A 23,702-nucleotide genomic window follows, 5' to 3' on the forward strand; every position below is an offset into this window, starting at 1 on the left:
TATTCATTTTGCACTTTTAGTCCGAATATTATGCTTTATCATCTTTTCTGTCCTGAAATCCGCAAAATCCTAAAATCCGCACAACCTCTGGTCCCAAGCTTTGCGGATTTCTGGAATTCTACTGTACAAGCTTCTGATTAATGCTATATAAAAATGAGATACAGAACAATCAGGAATAGCAACAAGGAACATTCTGTAATTTCATGACAAAATCCTCAAAAAAAAGCCACTGGACACTCCCCCATCCATAAATACATTGTATGTTATTTTTTTCTTTTCATGAATACATTTTCAGCAATATCCTTAATTTCGTCGCAGCAATTAATTTGAACATTTGAATGAGATGACAAAGAATTGTGTATATCTTATGCAATTATTTTAATCCATCATTGTGCTGTCAATCACTTGAAGCAAGCTTTGGCTAACACTCTAATACCATAAGTAGATAAATTACACTGCAGTAAACAAAAAGAAAATGAGATCCAACAAAACACTTTCCTTTCACATGTTTTTCTAACCCAGCATGCAAAAACAATTTTATTATTATTATTTGGGTGAAGAACATCTGTTTCAGGAAGAAAAAGTACAGATGCATCTTTATTTTTGGACAAATCTGAAGAATCTAGAACAACTACAAAAAAGAAAAGAAAAAGATGAAAAGAAAATAGGGCACACAGTTGATGACTGTAAAGGTATTGTTGCCAGGTCAAATTCCAAACCGAACTGGCAACACCTGGCATCAAGAATGGCACTAGGCCTTTCACCACCCAGTGCAAACTCTGGAACTTCTAAATTCTGCCGCACAGTTTCTTCCTAAAGTTTTGGCGCCTGTTGCAAATGCACATGTTCTCTGCCTGGTACCAAGGAAATATGTTGAAAAAAAGTACCAAGTAGTATGGCTTTAACAAAAAAGTACCACACTTTTTTAATAATCGTTTCATCCAACAAAATTATTTTTATCCCCAGAAAACAATTGGGAAATGCAGAAGCAAGGGATTTATTACAAACAAATATATGATATGAAAAAAAAAATCCTGAAAGAAATTCCAAAATGGAAAATAACGAAAGAATAAAACTACAGAAACCTTTGAAATCATAAATAAGCACACTTGTGAACAATGACATCAAAAAATCTGGCTGTAACAGTACAGCAGCTAAAAAGAAAACTTTACCAGCTTAAGAAATATAAGTAAGCCTTTAAACTCTCAATTTTTCTGGGGAAAAAATATATGTTCACTTTGCAACATATTTAACTTGGTATATGTCTTATTTGGATGCAAAATTTTTTGTTTGGTATACAGCTTTCTTTAGAAAACAACTCAAGTTTTATAAATCACAATTGCATGCACTACATTTGTTCGTTTCTTTCGAGATGATGCTATGACTCACCTTTTACTACTATTCAGTAAACAATATGCACTATAACTCTGAATTTTCAAGCAATTCTCTATTTTCTCATAAAAGTTTTGTGAACTCATTAACAATGAATTTTAGAAAAGTTAATGAGGAGTTAAGCAATGAAGAAAATTGCTAAGATCATAAAGACGAAAAAGAGATTATTGAAAAGTTGTTTGCTGTTTCTTTCAACATTACTGGTTCCCATGCTGCATATGAATACAAATCTCAGTGTTTATTTCTACATGAAACCAAAGGCATGAAAGGTATATGATGCAGGATGACCACAGAAACTCTATCAGTAGCAAATCTCTCCTGGGTAAATGGATGAATATCTTGCAACACCTTATCCACTAAGTTCCATAATTCAGTTAATAATCGCAATTCCTTCAGGCTGACTCTAAATGTCTTGCCTACCCAACAAGGCTGTGTTAATAATGGGTCGAACTATACACAATTACATGCCTAGCAACAGTTGCTCCTAAAAAGTAAATAAACCTTTTGTCTTTATAGGGAAGCTCTTGTATTATTTTGTTAGTTGAAGCCCCCATTACAAAACCTTCATTATTCTTTTTTCTATTTTAGCATAATTCACATTATTTACAGAATCAGAAGACTGAAATAAAGGTTGGTTTTACAAACTCTGACAAAATGTTTTTACACAAATCTCTAATCACTGAATGTTGTTATACTTTTATCATTAATTATTATAATGGTAAAAATACAGTGTGTGTGTATATATCTTTATATATACAAGCGGCTAAAGTGTGTGCTGCCGATAGTTTACTGTTGCCACTCGGAAAAATGAGCACGGAAATTAATGTTTCCGCAGTTTTTAATTAATATCTCAGCCGATTAAAGTCGTACGAACATGAAAATGGCATCGATGGATTCGGAGAATTTTTTGGAATCCGAGGATATGCATCTCGAATTTCAACTCGGTGCCGTTTCGTAGATATTCGGAAAAAAAAAAAAAAAAAAAGAATTTGGCACGTAGCCAAATCCCTCTAATAGGGAAAACCCAAAAAAGAAAGTGGAAAATGTAGAGAAAATGTAGGGGAAAATTAGTTTTTAACTAATATCTCGGCTAATTAATGTCCCAAGAAGACGCGAATGGCCATAATGTCGTGCCACGGACCTGTGGAATCCAACGGTGTGCTTCGCTAAGCCCGGGAGCCTGCCGTTTCAATTGAGACGTAGACAATTTCCTGTAAAACTTGCCTTTGCTATGACCATCCATAAGTCTCAGGGCAAATGCTTAAGCATGTTGGCATTTTTTTTACCTGAGCCTGAATTTGGACACGGTCAACTTTATGTTGCCTGTTCAAGAGTTCGTGAAAGAACGGACGTAAAATTAAAAATAATGGATGGTCCTCTGCAAGGCGAGCTTAAAAATGATGGAAAGATCTACACAAGAAATGTTGTGTACAAAAGATCTTTGACATGTAAATTAACATTTCATTATTTAAATCACCTTTATTTATTGAGCTAGCGGTAGCTCTTAAGAAATGTACCACCAGTGGTTTCCTTCATTGCACTCTACTTTAAGCAATTAAGCAAGTAGAAGGGGGAAATCCCTTCGGCAAAGGGGCGTCCTCACCGCCTGCCCTGGGTAATTCAGTTTGAATAGCAGACACCTTTACACAAATAATTTTAATTACAATTTATAATATCTAGAACAGCGGTCATTTCATATGACCGCCAGGCTTTCTACTATATATATATATGTGTGTGTGTGTGTGTTTCAATTTTTTTTTTCCGCCTTATTTTAGCAATATGCAGCAGTTAGAATTGTTTAAATTTTAATGTAGGATTCTGTCTCTCTATAAAGGTCTGACAGGACAGCAAATATTAAGACACATGCTATTTTAGGCGTGCACGAATGCTTATATCTTTGAAACTACAAATGTTGCAATCAATCTAAACACATCATTAGATAGATGAAAAAGCACAATAGCAAACACACACAAAAACAAATTTAAGTTGGACAAAGGGTATATGCATAGTAATATAGTGTGTTCGGATGGTGTTTGCTGTATTTCGATTTATTTCACCAAGCCAGTGGTGTTGGGATTTATAGAAATTTGATGAGCGTAGCAGATTGTGTACCAAGAGAATTTACCCTTTAGCAGCAAAAGAGGATAGAGGATCCAGAAGCAGCCAATATTTGTATGGTTGATGTAACTGTTAATGGACAATCAAGATGTGCTCTAGCATCCATATATATACATCAAACTGATAATTTAGGAGATTTGAAGATGTTTATTGCATTGATGAAATATTCTGTGACTATTTATTGATGAAATATTCTGTGATGGATAAAGAGTTTACTGCATATACATATGTTCCTGTTATTACGATGGAAGATTTCAATGGAGACGTCAAGTGAAATGAAAAGACATTTGATTTTATGAAATATCATTTAAATGTCAATATTGTGCCCAGTAACTATCCTCCAAGTACACTTAGCAATCCATTTATGGATTTAACATTTTTCAGGAATATAACTGCAGACATCTTGAATTATGCATCTTATATCATCAACCAATTTCGCATAGGGTGATTTTGAATGAATAAATGTAATATATAAGAAATAAAATGAAATATGTGTGTGTGTAAAATCTTTTGTTTATTTTACTTGTTCTATAACATTCTTATATTTCCATTAGTAATCTATGCATTTAACACCAGTGGGTCTTTAAATTCAAAGATTAAATTAAAAGAGAACCTACTGGAAATTCCTCCCCCCTAGAACTCTTTTGAAGACACTAAGAAATATCAACAATGCATGCATCTACATTTACTGAAAAAGGGCTTTTCAGCAGCTAAATTTAAAATGCCTAATCAGCCTATTCAGCAGCTAAATTTACCATTATACATGCATTGTCTACACCAAAAGTCAAAAAATTATCCAAAGAACTCCAATTTCCTAGAAAGTGTTAAAACTGTGCTATATTAAATCCTGTGCCTTTTAAAAGTGGGAACACTAAGTAACTACATTCTATTTCTGAAGATTCTGGAACTCCACTTTCCATTAACACATACCTTTAGCTAAAGAGGATATAGTTATTATATAACTCCACTTCATGGCCAATCAATATTATTTCCACCTATATCCTACAATCTAAATATATTGTGGATATCACATATTACTCATTAGTCTAACTCATTACCATCTAAATATTATTCATACTCAATAACTGAATAATTATAAATGGAGACTTTCAGACACAATATTGCAACATTAATACACTGCTTTGCCACTTCTGCCAATTTTTAAGTTGCTGCTCAAAATACCCCAATATACTCTCAAGATACCATCAATAAGGAGGATATAATTTTATATCTGTATTTCTACTTCCATCTACAGAAAGGCAGCAGTTGACTGTGGATTTTATTCTTACACAAGTACTTCTTAGCAATCCAGCATAATAGGTATTCAATAACAAATTGTGTTTGACTAGACATAAAATGCTCTGATATAATTAATATTTTGATACAATAATGAATGTTAATACATAAGCTGTTGATAAATTTTTTGAAGATCTTGATTAAGCAAATAACTGAAACTGATCAAGTATTTAAAAAAATATTTGGTAACAGCTTTACACTGAAACATAAACTGTTTGCTCCAGTCAGGACTTTTAGAAGCTCAAAATAGTACTTTTAAAACATTTCAGATAAAAGACTAATGCATTTCAAAGAAACTTATTCTCATGTTTTAGCACAAAAACAAAGTAAGAATCTTAAAATTATAATACTTAAGAGTAAACTATCAAACAATACACATCATTTGTGACAAAGCAAAAATCTGACAATCACTACTCTCTAAAGAAAAAGCAATGTTACATATTAGCTAATAAAGATATTCTTCAAAGGGAATTTCAAAAATTAAATCTATAATTTTATGAACAAGAATTTAATTTTTTACAAAAAGCAAAAAATATAATATTAAGTTTTTCCTGAGACAAGCAACATTGCACAAAATAAAAATGTATAATTTTTTATGTAAGTCATTCACCATGTAAAGAAATGGAAATTTGTTGTAATCATAGAAAATGAAGTCGAAGAGAAAACTTAGATGCAGATGGATAGCTAAAAGAAAGGGCTATTGAGACACTTAAAAATAATATACATATCTTATACTACTACTTCACTGCATTAAAACCATTCAAAAATGTATAAACATCTCCTGTATTTAGAACAGCTAAAAAATATCATTTATTGATGCAGTAATGAGCTGCGTGTAATGTGATATTTACCAGATGTTGAAAAATGTCGGTCAGGAAAGTCCCAGATAGGAGTGGTGTCTTTCTTACGTTGTTCATTGACTTGTGTGGACCAACTGTTTTTAAATTTTCGGCTTTTTTCGGAAGTTTTATTGCCCCTTTTGGAAGCCTAAAATTGATAATATGAACAAAAAACATTTTATACAATTTTGATATAGTATCAGAAAAATAATACAGAAAATTCAGCCATTTAACAAAAATAATTCTTCTGTCTCAAATATTTACAAATATAAACTCTTTCAACAGTAAAATTTTGAAAAAAACTCAGTACCACAAAATTTATATTAACTTATTAAATGCAAGTTAAAATTTCTTACGAGTTCACTAATTTAAAAAGCTTAATTTTCAGCATATATGTTAAGTAACATTTGTTTCATTTAGAAAGCAGGCAAAAAATTTGCGAAGTCCAGCATACGTAAGAAATTATAGCCAAATTTGTATACTTTTTTGACGATTAATAATTGGGTACTATTTTCCCACTGGGCATGAAAGTTGACAAAGATATTGAAAAATCTATTCCAACAATTGCGGTGAAAGTTTGAAACAACAAATCGCTCTGTAATGAATTAAATAATCATAGATTGGCCTTAAAACAGATAAAATAATTTAAACATATGTAGGAAAACAGAAATGATAGCTGATAATGTCACAGTATTTAGGAACAGTCCTCTTCCAACAGTCTGTAATTTAATCCTACATTGGAAAATACAAAGAGGAAAAAATGTCTGTCTGAAAATGCAGCAAGCTGATCAATGTTCACATTTACAAAGTGTTAAGTGTTGCCATACTTTCCAGATGATGAAATATCCAAATTTGTGCTGGATATCTTTGTCTGTAAAAATTGTTACTGCCTGGAGTAATAAAAAAGGTTACAAATTTTTGTTTATTTTTTTCGTGGTATGTTTATTCACGAAGTTTTATGAACTGCTAATGCTATAAAATTAAATACACTGTATTCAAATACACTGGAAAATATTGGTTTGATTTTTGCTTTGAAGCTATAGATGGCAACAATTTGTAAAGCAATTTAAAATGGAATCTTAAGTTTTAAAACTTTTATTTTAGAAAACAAGTAAGCTGTTATTTTTATATATTTAAAATTATGAATTTTAAGATTCCAATAATACAATCAATAGAATGTTATAGGCCTTACTATTATGATCTAATTTTATGATTCGTAGTTTGAAATTACTTTTAAGATATTCTGAAATGAATGATCTTTAAAGCATGAGTTGCCTACTTTAGTTATTATTTCCAGCATTAGCAGCAATATTAGCATCTTGATTAATGCGATTCAGAAAAGGGAAGAGAAGAAAAATGTGTGTGGCATGGACACGCTCAGCTGATCAATGTTTATGCTTACAAGTGATGTCTCCAAAAATGAGATTAATTCAAAACAGTCACAGAGATCACTAAGCAGTCAAAGAATTTCAATTCTGTCCACAAACTTCATGAATTAATATCTACAATTAACAGTCAAAACAGTTTAGCTCCCTATATGCACCAGTTAATAATAATTGTTACTTACTATTTTTTTTATCAGTTACCCATTATTTTGCAGAAGAAAATGAGCACAGGTAAGCAGAAGGTGATAGCAAGCATAAGTTTATTGAAATACACAGAAAATTTATTCTTATTAATTGTAGATCCTTCAGAAAGCTGTTGAGAATTCTTTGTGAAAGCTCACTTTCTGATAATAGAAGACATAAATAATCTTATTAGGTATTATTGAAAATATTAGAATGAATAGTTCTATTCAATAAATCAAGCTATATCAGTTATGTAGTCTCTAACTAACAATATGAGAAAATTGACTTTCCTTGACTAGGACATAACATAAATATGTTAGGCTCCAAACATATTTAATGCTGAAAAAAATATTTATGGCGATAACATATTTATTATTATTTGTCTTTAAATGGCATTAGTAGTTTCAGAGAATATACTGAAGGCAATACATAAATAGATTATCAACTACGTGAAGCTCTCATCACTAATAGAAAATATGATCTAAAAAACTGCAGAAAAACAAGGTTATACTCAATATATTTTTTAATATTAAGAATATTGTTCTTCTTGAACTCAACTTTGGTTTATTAAGTCCTAGATGCTGTTATATTCCCATCCACTGGTCACTCCTTACTTGAATTTGAAACAAATATAGGACCTCTTGTCCTTCTATATATCTTACATTCAACTGATCTCATATAAATAGATAGCTCTTTACCTTTTTCCTGAATTTTTGCATCTACTGTAGGACTGTCAATTTTCCAGCACAAAACTGATGGGAAAATGCAGCACTAGTTAAAACTGAAAATCATTTTGAATGGTTTCTGAATGGGTTTCAGAAACATCAACAAATGTTAGGAGAAGAAAAAAGTGTCATTATATAGGTATAATACAATATTTCCTTGCTAAAGTGAGCACCACATAATCTTTTGCCGATATATGACATTTGCAAGTTATAAAAAGGTGAATTTAATTTGCCAACTTTGATGTCTAAGCATGGTGACTGCTTTCACAAGGAAGTACCAGCATTACTATAGAAGCAGATGCATTTTAGTCCCACTTTGTATGACATTAAAATATATCTACATAAACCTAATATTTAAGCATTTTAAGAAAAATATAAAATAATAAATTTACCAAAGAATTTTGGTTGTGACGTTGATGTTTGGATTGAACTGTTTGCCAAGAATTCTGGTGGTCCTCATTCTTCCATTCCTTGTTTACTTTATTTGTTTCTACCTGGACAGAAGGTAAAAAAAATATTAAATACATTAGAATATTTTTAGTTTATACTGCACAGTACAGAGGTACACGTAATCCTGACAAAATCTGTTTTAAATACATCAGAATTACATATTAACAAATTCTGCTGCAAAGAAAATGACATTAAATACTTCTATTACATAATTTAGTGACGTGATTACAAATTTGCTTTAGTCTCTACTACTACGAATAAATATATCACTTACTAAATAATGCACCCTTTTTTTTAGAAAAGACACAGTTTGAAGTTTTACATTTAATATATTGCTACGGATTTGGTATTTAAATAGCTTATGTTAGTTGAATTGTAAATTAAATGGTTTTATTTCCCTCGCAGTGCAGTGCGTGACGAATATTAAAAGAAAGCTAAGCCGGAAAATTGAAAATACAAGAGCGCGTGCATTTAACATTTAATAAATATCTCTTTTTGATTTCGAGAAAGTACTACAAAATTCTCGCGCGCGATTTTAAAAATCTTATAAAAGGAGGAAAACCTCTCAGTTCGTAGTAGTTACTTAGTTTGTTGTTGTTTAGAAAACTGCTGTTGTTGACTGTAGCGAATTCGAGGATTAGCTTTCTTTAGCTGTTTTGAATTTAAGTTCTCTTGAACGTTTGAGTAGTTAAAAGATAACTACTGCGAGATATGTAGCTGCAGTTTGAGCAAACACAATAAAAATGAATATTTCCCCAACTTTCCTGCAGAAAGTGTGTAAAATGATATAAAATTCTACTTTTATAGAAACTTACTGCTAAGCCTTTGCCATTATTATTTAAGCAAAATCTACAGTATTGCTTTTTCTAGAAGTTCAGCACCTCCTAGACTCAGACATCTCCCACCAACTGACAATATTTTATACCCCCTTTAAACAATATAATTGTGTATTCTGGAGCAACTGTTGCTGCAGCATGCAAACACTAAACTCAACATACAATGAATGTATTACACCTATGATTACCCATAAAATGATCTATTATTTTATAAATTAAAAAAGCACTGAACTAAATATATATCCTTGTGTATTTTATTCACATTTTATTTTCAGTTACATTCCACTGAAATTGAATATGAAATGGTGCAATAAAACTTCTCTTGGCAACTTCATCTAAAAGTGATGAGTATTTCTGTATGTATAAAAAAAATACTGATATTGATTATTAATACTTATATTCTCTAATGTTCCAAAATTCCTTACATTCTCTAATATTTCCAATGTCCTCTAATGTTTTTCTGTCCAAAGCATCACACCATGTGCAGGGCCACTATGCCGATATTAAATGCAAGCTGGCGATGTGTGATCTCCTTGAACACTCCAGACACGTATACGACAATCAGAATACAGCACGTAGAACCAGGACTCATTTGAAAAGGCGACATAGTGCCACTCTTGTACCCAGCTTTGTCGTTTTTAGCACAGCAGAGTCGCCATCTCTGTCTATGCTGCATTGTCAAGAGAAACCCACGTAATGGTCACACTGCTGATAGTCCACACTGCTGCAAATGTCAATGCACCTTACGAGCTGATACTGGGCGTGCTGCAAACATGCCCATTTACTGTCTAACGGTCCGTGATGTGGTCGTACGGTTTTGCAGGGTTGACCTCATATTATGTCTGTCCTCTCTGGTGTTAGTAATGGGAGGGTGTTGAGGTCCTGCATGCCATTCAGTATAACTCTCAGCAATCCACTGATACCATATTCGCATGACAGTGGTTGAATGTCAACAAGTGCGACCAGCGATATCACAGAACAATAATCTACACTTTCGATAGGCAGCAATCCTACCTCTATGGAATTTCAAAACTTGCTGGTAAACATTTCCACTCATTCAAGGCATAACACAACATTTTGAGCAAACTCAAACCTTATGAAGTACTTTACAAATGAGAAATCCATTACACAAATTTACTTTTATGCAGTGCTTCAAATGTCGTTTCTCCCTCCTGCATCATCTAAATGTGATGAAATACATTTGCATATCCCAACTTCTTCCTTTCATGTGAATTTGACATTCGTCAGATCATTCCTTCCTGTAATTTTAATGGCCAGTAGTGTGTGTGTGTGTGTACATATATATATATATATATATATATATATATATATATATATATACAATATATATATATATATATACACACACACATATACATAAGATATAAAAATATATAGGAAAATTATTAACAAATTACTAACATAATACACAATAGCACTTTAAATTCCCAATTTCAATTTAAATACATCCCCTTTCCCTCTCTGTCATCTGCAGTCACCCATACTGCAAAAACTCTTGCCCAGCTACTATCGAGAACTCAAGCAAAGAATTTCCAAGCTATAAACATTCCAGGTGCATTGTGTGCCTTCTCTTTCTATGATTCCTCCTGCTTAACTAATGCACATCTGTTTGCCAATCTGCAGTATCCAGCATTGTTCTAAAATGTAATTAGATATACAAAATTGTGGACCATGTTTAGCTCCATTAGTGTTCTACCAATCAATGGAAAAAATGTACTTCTAAATAACTGCTCCAGTTCATAAATAAAAATGGATATTTAAATGATGGCTACAGTTGATTGCAAATGCAATCAATATTATTATGCTATTATACATTGTAACACCATCACCATTCCACTTACTGCTAAATTGATTGCAGGTCTTCTTTCATCATACCACCTAAAATCATTATATGACAAATGCAAAAAATATTTGCTATCTTAATAAGTGTAATTTTATATTAACTAAAGTAAAAATTATACAGTAAAATAAATAGCAGTGCACAAATACTAATTCCATTACGATCCTATTTTAAATTTATTAAAATTTGAAACCCCGGCTCCAGATTTTATTCATTGCACCTAATAAAATATCCGTCCGCAGTTGCTCAGTAACAAGTACATCAAACGTATTTTTTAAGACACAAAATACCTCATTTTATAAACCTTAATGTGTATGATTTTATCATATTTCTTTGTATATAATTTTTTTAATCCTTTGTTGATGAGAGAGATGCTTTACTTAACTATGGACTATTTACTTCAGATTGACACTATTAACATAATTTATTTTGGATAATAGAATAAACAAATAAAAGTTAACAAGTACCTTTCTCTCATCCCACACATCATCCCAAGTATTATCATTCAATGGAGGATTTACAGCAGGACTTTCATCCCATATGTCATCATAAAATGGTTCTAAAGATGCTGAAGAACTTTTAGGTTCACTGCTTTTACCAGATGATCCTGCAGAATTCTAGAATGACGAAAATTTATTCTTGAAATGTATAATAGAAAAATTTAGTAAATGGAGCAAAATATATCACAAATTTGCAAAAATAATGGCAAATAACTGTTAACTATATACGGTTATTTGCTAAGCAAATACATAAGCCATGCAACTAAAATCCAACAGGAAATTTTAAAAAAAAAAAAAAAAAAAGGAAAGAAACTAAATCTCATACCTCTAAAGTATACTGTTTATTTACAATCTAATAAATTATCAAATGATGACAAATATCAATAAATTCAGAAATCAAAGTTTACTCCTGCAGAACTGATATAAAGTTGCTGTTGTTGCTAATCCTCAGTTGTCTGACCTATAGTCAGCTCAAGCCCACGAAATTCCTTGTAGCAATGAGAGCAAATTTAAGCCTGTCGTTGGCAACAGCCTTGAACACCTTACGGGTTATAGTGTGATTTAGCTCATTTATGCCCCCCCCCCAATTTTGAAGCAGAGCACCCCATGGGTCTCCTACCTTTCTTTCCCTACCATCAACCTCTCGAGAGAACTTTTGGCTCATCATACATTTAGAATGCCCCCATGCCGCACGGACACTATGCATTACAAATATCCATGCCTTTTCCGGGATTCAAACCCGGGCCCTTTGGCACGGCAGTCAGCGATGCTAACCACTATACTACCTGATATAAAATTATGCTGTTGAACACAAATGTTAAATACATACAAAAAAAATTCTCTTTTCTTCCCTAAAAAATCTTAAAGAAGATTGTAAAATTTTAGCAAATAACATAATTTAAAAGGTTAAGCATCTTTCAAACATTTAAAACTATTTTTAACAATACCACATCATTATTTTTTTAACACAGATAGAATACGTCCAATTACTGTTGCCAGGAAGAATATTCCAATAATGGAATCCATGATAAATAATGTATATAAAATGGGTGATCATTGCCAAGACTGGATATTCCATCTCTGTAAATTTACACAAATTTACATAGCAGGTTGAAAAAAAAAAAAAAAGAGTACATACATACAATTATTTTCTTTTTCTTTATATATATATATAAATTTATGTATAGTTGTCGGGAGAAATTATTTCTTTCTTCATATAAAACTGCATTGCAACAGATAAAAATTTAGATTTTCCTAATGAATTTTATTAATTTCTCAAAATTAGGACTTTAAGACTTTTTTATAAGAATTTCAACAGTTTACAATATTTTTTCTATTCCTTTTATGGTGTCTTATCTCATTTGTCTGACAGTAATATCAAAACAAGTCCATGAAATTCATCGTGGCAAGCGGTACAAGATTGTGCCTGTCACTGGCAAGAGCACTGAGCACAATACAGGTGACAAAATGATTTTACTCAGTTCTGCCCTAATTTTGAAGGAGAGCACCCGGGGAGGGGGGGAGGGGTTCAAAGGTCTCTCATTCCTCTTCCTCTACAAACTACATCTCAAAAGGATTTTTAGCTCACTGCATATTTCGAATGCCTCCATGCCACACAGACACTATACATTTACAAACATCCATGCCTTTTCCTCAATTCGAATCCGGGCCCTTCGGTATCGCAGTAGGCTCCCCAAACCACTATACCATCTAGGCGGCCTTTTGATGGTAAATTCCTTTGTCATTATCATTGAATTGAGAACTTTAAGCCCATTCTATCTTACGATTAATTAGATCTTCATGCTTTTTCCCATAATAAACTTGTTTGAAAACACTAAACAGTTAAAGGTCCCAAATAAATTCAATGCTTTTATTTTTATGCTGATTAGACTAAGAGGAATTATCTTTAGGTTACAATCTTCTATTTACATTGACAACACCATTTCCATTTTAATCATAAGATGGCTTCTATTTCTCCTAATTTGGGATTCAGATAAAGTCAATGTACTTGTTTCTAAAATTTTATATTTTGCCACGTGGTCTAAAAATATGACAAATAACTTATTCATTTAGATTACACTTTCTCACAATTTTTGCTTTGGTTATCTCTCTTTTTTACTTAGTGATGCAATTTATCAGTTGATTACTCTATACATCTTCTTTAGATCATCTTTGCTTCTTTAATATTCATGGTAGGGTAAATAAAAAAGAAAGAAATAGCCATATGTAATTCAGCAAAGGTAAACAGTTATTGGTAAGTAGTGAGCATATGCCATAAAATAAAAATAAAATAATTTCAAAGTACAAATTTTCAAATATAAAAGTAACCCAAATCCACTAGGAAACATAAACAAAATACTTTAGACAAAACACATAAGATACAGATCTTTTCCTCGAAAGAGCTATAACCGTACATACAGTCAACTCCTGATTAACACTCTAGCTGATCATCCCGCGATTTCCACGGGCAACTCAAATGTAGCAAAATTTGCTCATGTTTTTCTTCCTTTACTGAGGAACGCATCCCATTTTTCCCCCGTTGAACCATTGAAATAAATTATATACAGTTTAGGCATTAAGGTTATGTTTTGGCCAACAGATATTAGTTGTTCACTAAATTGCAACATTTGAAGGCACATGGTATTACCACTCAAACTTCATTTTTTGCCACATTTTTCTTACAGAAATGGCTACTAGAAAACGTTCTGAGATTATCTTGATTATTTAAATAAATTATTGAATTTTTAAATAGATTTATTGATTAGATTAATAATTAGATTTATTGAATCTGATGCAAATACTGTGAAGTTGGACTTTGCCTTGAAACTTGTTTTGAACTCTATCATACTAAACTGCATTTCTAAGGTATTTTCCCCTCAGCGCTTTATATTTTCTTAAATTTTATACATTTTACTTTTTTATATTATGCAATAAATAGAAATTAACTGTAATTTGATTGATATTTATTTTTAAAAAAAATTTTTTTTGGCGATAACATCTGAAATTGTTTTTTCTGGCAACTTAGTTTCTCATGATAAAAATCTATATAAAAAATATTTTCTAGAAGGAAAAAGTGCATTTTTCAATTCTCCAATATATATATATAGATTTAAAATATGCAATAAAAAAAATACACAATTTTGGAAGTGATTTTGGTAAATAAATTGAGCAGTCAGAGGGTTAAACCAAGGCAGATCAATGGTCTTGTCTAAAAAAAAAGGGTACTTTTCCGTTTTGCCAGCACATGCAATAAAATTGTCAATAATGGTAACTGATGCCAAACGGAATAGCCTCACTTTTATGCCTCATTTTCAAAACAAGTCACAGACATTTCTTATCAGATTGACTGTTTCTTTCAATACTGGCATATAAATTACATAGAATTTTTACCACATAGTTCAATTTTATGCCCTAAGGAAATTAGTGGTAAGTCAATTAGGATGCAATCACACCGCTCACTCGAAGGCGAAAATATAGAAAAGGCAAAATCAAGGGTTAAATTCATCAATTCTAATGAGAATGCACTAGCGAAGTAAAGCACAGCGGTTTTACATAATTTCTGAGTAAGCTATTTGTACGAATTGAAATAATTCTTACACTTGTATTCCAAATTAAGATTTAACTTGAAATTAATGTAGATAATTAAGATTTTTGTAGTGCAGTTTACGTGAAATGAGATCACTTAGGGTCATGTGTTATAAACCGGCAAATCAGGATGTTGAACCATGAAAGCATAGTAAATTCTTAAATTAATGTATTTTTACAAATTTATTGTCTTTATGTATTAGCTTTTTACAAAATTTTAAATGATATTAAAGTGTTTATGCCTTCAAAATAAAAAATTCCTAGAACTAACATTTGTTAACATTTTTCATGTGTATACTGTATGTTGTCCCCAATAAAGCCTGCTTGGCGAGATTTGCACCGGCGAAATGGAAAGGTACCAAAAAAAGTTTGTTTTTATTGCAGAACAATACAAAAACTACATTCAAAAATCATCAGAATAAAGCAAAATTTCTACAGAAAGTACCAAAAGGAAAAGGAAATGCATAGGATAATTACAGTGATAGCAGATGATGTCACAGTATTCAGGAACTGCTTTTAGGCACAGTAGTATGCAATTTAATTGTACAAAAACTAGAATATATAAAATATTGTTAAATCATCTGTTAAAATTAAATTTCCCAAGAATACAGCTATAACCTTTTATTTCCGATTAACTCCTATCAAAATCCAAGAATAAAGCAATTGAATACAGTAGTATGTTTCAAAGTGCATTCTTGTTTTGAATGCTGATTTAATTTATGTAAAAAAATGAGCATATTCATCAGGTTAAACTTCTTGAAAGTAATGGTAAACTGCTAACAGAATTTGTTCTGTTAATTATAATATGACTCTTTTCTGCGATTTATTTAATTGTGATTGGACTAACCACGATTTGAGATTAATTAAGGACACTGCCTCTGGTATTACCCCAATTAATTGGAGTATAATGCACAGTCAAGTTAGTAATGACTTTTCAAAGTATTCGGAGATACTATAAGACTTAACTTGTCGTATTTGGGAATTTTGTTATTTCATTATAATCAGAAATGCAATTAGAGAAAAAGAATCAAATTAAAAGTCTACCTTTGACACAGAACTTGATGAATTATTTGATTTCCCTCTAGTTGATTTATCATTCAACAAAAAAGGAACTTGATCAATTAAATTACTCGTTTTAACTTTTTCAACTTCTTGTCTTTTTTTAGCTTCTCTTTCTTGTTTTTTCTTTTCCCTTTCTGCATCTAGCCTTAACTTTTCTTCCACTTCATCACGAAGTGACCAACTCCTCACGCCTCTTTTGGTATCTTGAGCCATTTTTATTGCACTTGTGTATGTAAAATGTATGTCCAGCAATCATGAATAATTAAGATAATCTAAAAACAGAAAAATTATAAGACTTTAAAGGAATACTAATGCAGATAATATCTGCAACACATAATGTTATCTAAAAAGAAACATCCAAAAAACATGATAAAAATAAGAAATTAAACTTAGTACAGATACAGGGGTTGGACAAAAAAATGGAAACACCTTTAAAAAAACATGTTTCTTTGCTTAATATGGTGTAGGAAACCCGTTGGCATCCAAAACAGCTTGCAGTCTTCTCGGAATGGATAAATACAGTTCCTGTTTGTTTGCCAAGGGAATATTATACCATTCTTCCTGCAAAACGGTGGCAAGTTCAGATAACGATGTTGGCGGTGGATAACGAGAACGCACTTTCCGTTCCAATGTAGACCACAAAGGTTCGATAATATTCAGGTCTGGTGACTGTGGTGGCCAGGGGAGATGGGACAACTCATCCTCGTGCTCAGAAAACCAGTCCTGGACAATGTGAGCTGTGTGAACAGGGGCTTTGTCGTCTTGGAAGACACTGTGGCGTTCCGACAGATACTTCAACTTCTATTCATGAGATGGCGCCACGTGTAAAATCCAGTTCTTAATCGGAGCAGCAAAGCGACATCTTTACTCACTCAGACTTCTCGTCGGACAAGGTACGCGACGCTAGCACGAACTGTGTTCCGAGCTCTGTGTTGATCTCTGCAATGTAATTTAAATTGTAATTTAGTATTTAATATATTCTTTTGTTATAGGAGATTGTCTACTCTTATTTCCTTTAGTTATATCATGCATTAAGCACACACGACCACCAAAAGTGGTGACCTTTTGACTGAGCATGCTACTGACAATGGATTTTCAACGACCCTAAGCCACGTGCATCCAAGGCATTCTGAAGAACTGACTAAAAATAACAACGAATATGGACATTAAACGTATGCTACAACGTACCCCTTCAATTATTTCTAGATGTATTGATATATATTGCTTGTGTTTTTTCAAAGTCGTGCATATCATCGCAAGGAGCTTCAGGAAATCATCAATGGGATCTGTTCCGTTCCGCTGACTTCGCCAGTCGTGCAATAATTCTTCGATCATTCAACGACAAATGTGCTACAACAGTGATTTTCGCTAAATGTGCCACATCAGTAACTTTTGTGCAACGTGCTACGGCAAAATTCTTCCCTCAGTGTTCAAAAGTAGTGAATTTTTTTCCCATGTGCTACAGGAGTGATTTCCTTTTTTCCTTCGAAAGTGCCTTAGCAGTGTGAAGTGGTGATTTTGTGTGTGCGCAATACAAAATGAACGCATCATTTTTTTTTCTCAAGTAAGGGTTTCTTTTCAAATGCATTTCGGTAAAATATTATTTGTGTGTGTAATTGCTGACCCTGTATTATTTGTGTGTGTATCATTACGTAAATTTTTTATGCATGGTTAAAATATTTATTGTTATGGCAAAATATCAATAGTGTATCATCTTGCTACAATATTTGTGCTGATAAGTGTTTATTAATTAAAGTGAAAATTATCTATCAGTATGCCCGACGATATTCCACCAGAGCCACAAATCACACGCGTTGCGGTGAAGCCACCGCCTTTCTGGAAAAATAATCCTTCATTGTGGTTCGCTCAGATCGAAGCACAATTTTCTATCGCTCGCATTAGTGAGGATTCTACAAAATTCAACCATGTAGTTGCAGCAATTGAGTCTGATATTCTGAATTCAGTGCATGACTTAATTCTCAAACCACCTGATTGTGATAAATACTCCAAACTGAAACAGCGGCTCATTGAAATCTATTCAGAAAGTGAATCTTCAAAAACACGTACTTTACTACAAGGACTTGAACTTGGAGATCAGCGACCTTCATACTTGCTGTCACGAATGCGTGATCTGGCAGGAAGCCATTTTAGTGACGACTTGTTGAAGTCACTATGGCTTTCGCGTCTCCCTAATAACATACAAATAATTCTTGCTGCTTCCAATGAAGATCTAACCCGTTTAGCAGCAACGGCTGACAAAATTAATGAACTTGTTACTCCAGCTTATGTCAGTGCTGCTAATGCTGCACCTTCCAGTTCATCCCTCGAACAACAAGTGGCTGAATTGACCAAAAAAGTATCTGAACTCTCTACAAGTCTTCATGCTTCACGGAGATACAATCGATCAAATCAGGGCCCACGTAATAAATTTCGTGCCCGAAGCAGGAGTCCATCTCGTTTTAATACTCGAACGCAGTACAAAGAACCCACAAGTGGCATATGTTTTTATCATATGAATTTTGGCTCCCAAGCTCGCAAGTGTGCCCCTCCATGCACTTTTGAACAAGCGGGAAACTAAATGGGCGGTCTTCTGCTGGCCAACAGAATGTCCGCCACATCGACAGAATAGTACTGGCTGATTGTTCAACTCAGTTATGTTTTCTAGTAGATACTGGAGCTGACATATCAGTGCTCCCGAGAACTAAAACAAATGCTCACCAACTTAATAAACTTGTACTGTATGCAGCCAATGGTACCCAAATTGCAACCTACGGCACCAAACTATTGACACTTGATTTAAACTTGCGCCGGACTTTCAACTGGCTTTTTATTATTGCTGATGTAACTGAAGCAATTATTGGTGTCGACTTCTTGACACATTTCCACCTTCTAGTGAATGTCAAGAATAATTGCTTAATTGATGCTACAACTCAGCTGACATCACAGGGCCAAGCTTCTCACGTATCAAACGTACCTACCAACATAAGTGTTTTATCGGGCAGCACACGGTTTCATCGGTTATTAGCAGAATTCCCTGACATTTTAAACCCATCCAAATCAGGGCACCATACTCATCAGCCAGAAGTGTATCATCACATTGAAACACATGGCCCACCTGTATTTTCCAAGCCTCGTCGTCTTTCTCCAGAGATGCTAAAAGCTGCTCGCAAAGAATTTGAATTCATGCTAGCACATGGAACCATTCGCCCATCTAAAAGTCCATGGGCCAGTCCACTTCACATGGTTAAAAAGTCTAATGGTGACTGGCGGCCTTGTGGAGATTATCGTCGACTTAATGCCGTCACAGTCCCTGACAGATATCCAGTCCCACATATCCAAGACTGTACCCATCTTTTTCATGGAACAAACATATTTTCTACCCTCGATCTTGCCAGAGCATATCATCAGATCCCAGTGCATGCTGAAGATGTGCCCAAGACCGCAGTGACTACACCATTTGGTCTCTCTGAGTACTTATATATGCCATTTGGCCTTCGCAATGCTGGTCAAACATTTCAGCGTTTCATACACCAAGTACTGTCTGGTCTCGATTTCTGCATTCCATATTTTGATGATATCCTGGTTGCATCTACAGATGCGGAAGAACATTTTCAACATCTGCGTCAGATTTTCACTCGCCTTAAAGATCATGGATTAAAACTAAATCCATCCAAATGTGTACTTGGTCAACCCTCAGTTTCCTTTCTTGGATGTCTTATCACCCAGAATGGAGTCAAACCTTTACCGGAAAGAGTCAAAGCAATTAACGACCTACCTCAGCCCAAAACCATCTCTGAACTGAAGCGTTTTCTAGCAATGTTAAATTTCTACCGACGCTTTCTGCCAAATGCCGCAAAAACACAAGCCTGCCTACATGAGTTTCTGAAGAATAGCAAAAAAAAACGATCAACGAGCTGTCCCTTGGACTGAATTTGCATCTGCAGCATTCGTGCAATGCAAACACGATCTGGCAAATGCAGCCACACTTTCTTATCACTCACCTAGTGATCAGCTCTCTATAATGGTAGATGCATCTGACATGGCCATAGGAGCAGTGCTTCAAGCCCATACCACTAAAGGACTTTCCCCAATGGCATTCTTTTCCAGAAAACTCACTACTGCAGAAAGGAAATACAGCACATATGACAGAGAGCTACTTGCTGTGTACTGTGCTGTTAAATACTTCCGGCACAACTTGGAAGGACACGACTTCATCATTTTCACCGATCATCGACCATTAACCTTCGCTTTTAGAAAAAACTCTGACTCATGTTCTCCTCGTCAGCTTCGACATCTGGATTTCATCGCCCAGTTTAGTACAGATATCAGATATGTCTCTGGTACTGATAATTGTGTCGCTGATGCCTTGTCTCGCGTAAACAATATCAACCTCACTACCCCAGATTTCTCTGAAATTGCAAAAGCTCAATTGTATGATGAGGAACTCAAGAACCTAATCTCAAATCCACAAACCTCCCTTCAGTTACAACCGCTGCACATTGATCCAACGCTTAAAATTTACTGTGACATAGATAACAATAGAATACGTCCCTATATTCCAGTAAATTTTAGACGTGAAGTGTTTAATGCCTTGCACAATTTGGCACATCCTGGAATCCGTGCCACCAAAAAGCTGATCGCAGACAGATTTGTCTGGCCAGCAATGAATCAAGACATCACAGAATGGACTCGTTCATGTATTAGATGTCAACGGTGTAAAGTATCCTGTCACACTCACAGCCCCATTCAACAATTTAACCTTCCAGCAAGACGTTTTGATCATGTGCACTTAGACTTGGTTGGCCCATTGCCTCCTTCAAATGGTTACACTTACCTCCTCACTTGTATTGATCGGTACACAAGATGGCCTGAAGCCATTCCTATTGAAAATATATCCGCTGAAACTGTAGCTCGAGCATTCATCTCCCAGTGGCTTTCAAGATTTGGCATGCCTACCACCATCACTACTGACCAAGGCCGACAATTTCAATGTCACTTGTTCGCATCACTCACCTCTCTTCTTGGCATTCGCCATATTCGCACAACACCATACCATCCATCTGGAAATCGGATGGTGGAACGCTTTCACCGATCTCTCAAACAAGGTCTGAAGTGCCACAGTAGCACACACTGGACAGAAGCCTTACCCCTAGTCTTGCTTGGTCTTCGCGCAGCATTCAAAGAAGACATTGGTAGCACTTGTGCTGAAATGTTATATGGTGCAACCCTCCGTCTGCCAGGTGAATTCTTTCACCCGGAATCTACTCCAGTAATCGACCCCCCAACATTCCTTCAACGTTTACGTGAGACCATGAGCAAGATCTCGCCAACCCCAGCATCTTCGCATAACCAGCCAAGCTATTTTGTACATCCTGCGCTTGAGACATCTTCGCACGTATTCGTGCGCAACGAAGCAATTAAGCCAACTTTAACACCTTCATATGATGGTCCATTCAAAGTTGTCAAACGAACACCGAAACATTTCATCATCATCTGCAATGGCAAACAATCAGTGATTGGAATCGATCGTCTCAAACCAGCATTTCTAATGCAAGATCCAACAACTTCCTCATCAACATCACTCCCGAAAGCTTACATCCCGTTAAAGAGCAACCTAAAACTACCAGATCTGGAAGAAAGGTTAAATTTAACCCAAAGTACTTATAACGTACCGATGGTACTTGGGGGGGAGTACTGTGGCGTTCCGACAGATACTTCAACTTCTATTCATGAGATGGCGCCACGTGTAAAATCCAGTTCTTAATCGGAGCAGCAAAGCGACATCTTTACTCACTCAGACTTCTCGTCGGACAAGGTACGCGACGCTAGCACGAACTGTGTTCCGAGCTCTGTGTTGATCTCTGCAATGTAATTTAAATTGTAATTTAGTATTTAATATATTCTTTTGTTATAGGAGATTGTCTACTCTTATTTCCTTTAGTTATATCATGCATTAAGCACACACGACCACCAAAACACCATCACCATCGGGGAACAAAATTTGTACCATGGGATGAACTTGATCGGCCAAAATGTTCACATAAGTTTTGGCAGTCATGTGCCCTGACACAGTTATCATGGGGCTAGCAGAGAACCACGATTTGGCTGCCCAAACCATAACAGAACCCCCGCCATGTTTCACTCTTGGCAACAAGCAGTCTGTATTATAGGCTTGAGATGGCATTCTCCAGACGTAAACTCGGCCAGAAGTGGGAAACAATGTGAAAGAAGACTCGTCAGACCATATTACTCGCTTCCACTGCTCTATAGTCCAGACTTTATGACTTAAACACCACCTTTTCCTGTTACGGGCATTAGCATCACTGATGAGTGGCTTCTCAATTGCAGCACGGCCAGCAATTCCCTGTTTATGAAGCTCCCTTCTAATTGTTTTGGTACTCACAGGGTTCGGTAACACAACATTCATTTCAGCAGTAACTTTTGCAGCTGTGGTCTTCTTATTTTTCGTCACAATTGCCCTTAATGATCGTCTGTCACGATCACTCGGGACACACTTTCGTCCGCGCTGTGATTTAGCAGATGATGTTTTTCCGCTTTTCAAATATGCGGAATAAATCTTCGATACAGTACCTCTTGAAACACTAAACACCTCGGCTACCTTGCTTACAGAAGCATCTACCATACGTGCTCCAACAATTTTCCCACGTTCGAAGTCTGTTAACTCTGACATAATGCAATGACAACCTCACATAACAGTCCTCCGACAACAACTGAACTGTTTAGCACATTTACGAAGCTGTATAGGTGGCGTCAGTAGTCAAAAACGCCAGCGCTACCTACATATTTCATTAAAATCAATCAATCTTTTCAAACATGCATTTCACAAGGTGTTTCCATATTTTTGTCCATCCACTGTACAAAGATACAAAGTGAACTGAAAACTACATTGTAACACCTAAAACGCAAAGAAAATCATCTTTTTAATTGCCTTTTGTACATATTTAAACAGGAAAAACCTTATCCAAAAAAATAAAGTGACAATCAGATGCTTCACAGTATTTTCTTTTCAGTAATTACTGTTTCATAATTAAAATAATGCCTGAAAAAGAAAAGGTAGATTTTCCTTAGTAAAATATACCTTTTACCTATATTTTACTAAGGAAAACCTATCTAGTATGCTATGCAATCTCTTGTAGACATGGATTCAAATAAGATAATTAGAAAATACCTCACAAGAGATAGTACAGAGACTTGCATCAATACAACAGAAGGTGAAAAAAAAAACTTGGTTTAAAACTAAAAAAAAGGTGACGTCTTTTCGGAGCAGTTACGTATCTATCAATATAAACTTAAATACCATATAGAACTGGGTGTTTTTTCCTTAAAATTTATTTATGAGAAGCAAATTTATATAAACAGTATTAAACTAAAAAATTATATTAAGCTAATTTATCATGTTCTTTTGCATCAAATAAAGCAACTTACTTAATTTTACTTCAAGTTATGGTA

General features: G+C 34.3%; 1 protein-coding gene across 1 annotated transcript in view; it reads right to left on the minus strand.

Moving 5' to 3' along the window:
- Nucleotides 1-23,702, minus strand: part of LOC118181953 (uncharacterized) — a 57,935-nt gene that overhangs the window by 20,040 nt on the left and 14,193 nt on the right. The window contains exons 3-6 of the mRNA XM_035351197.2: nt 16,215-16,504; nt 11,553-11,702; nt 8,331-8,432; nt 5,658-5,793 (exon numbers count right to left, since the gene is read on the minus strand). Of these exons, the coding sequence (XP_035207088.1) occupies nt 5,658-5,793; nt 8,331-8,432; nt 11,553-11,702; nt 16,215-16,445 (619 nt within the window). The 5' untranslated portion in view covers nt 16,446-16,504. The remainder of the gene's footprint in view (nt 1-5,657; nt 5,794-8,330; nt 8,433-11,552; nt 11,703-16,214; nt 16,505-23,702) is intronic.

Source organism: Stegodyphus dumicola, chromosome 1 (genome assembly GCF_044657685.1).
Source record: "Stegodyphus dumicola isolate Sdum_Otavi_A_Nest chromosome 1, ASM4465768v1".
NCBI classification, from domain to species: domain Eukaryota; kingdom Metazoa; phylum Arthropoda; class Arachnida; order Araneae; family Eresidae; genus Stegodyphus; species Stegodyphus dumicola.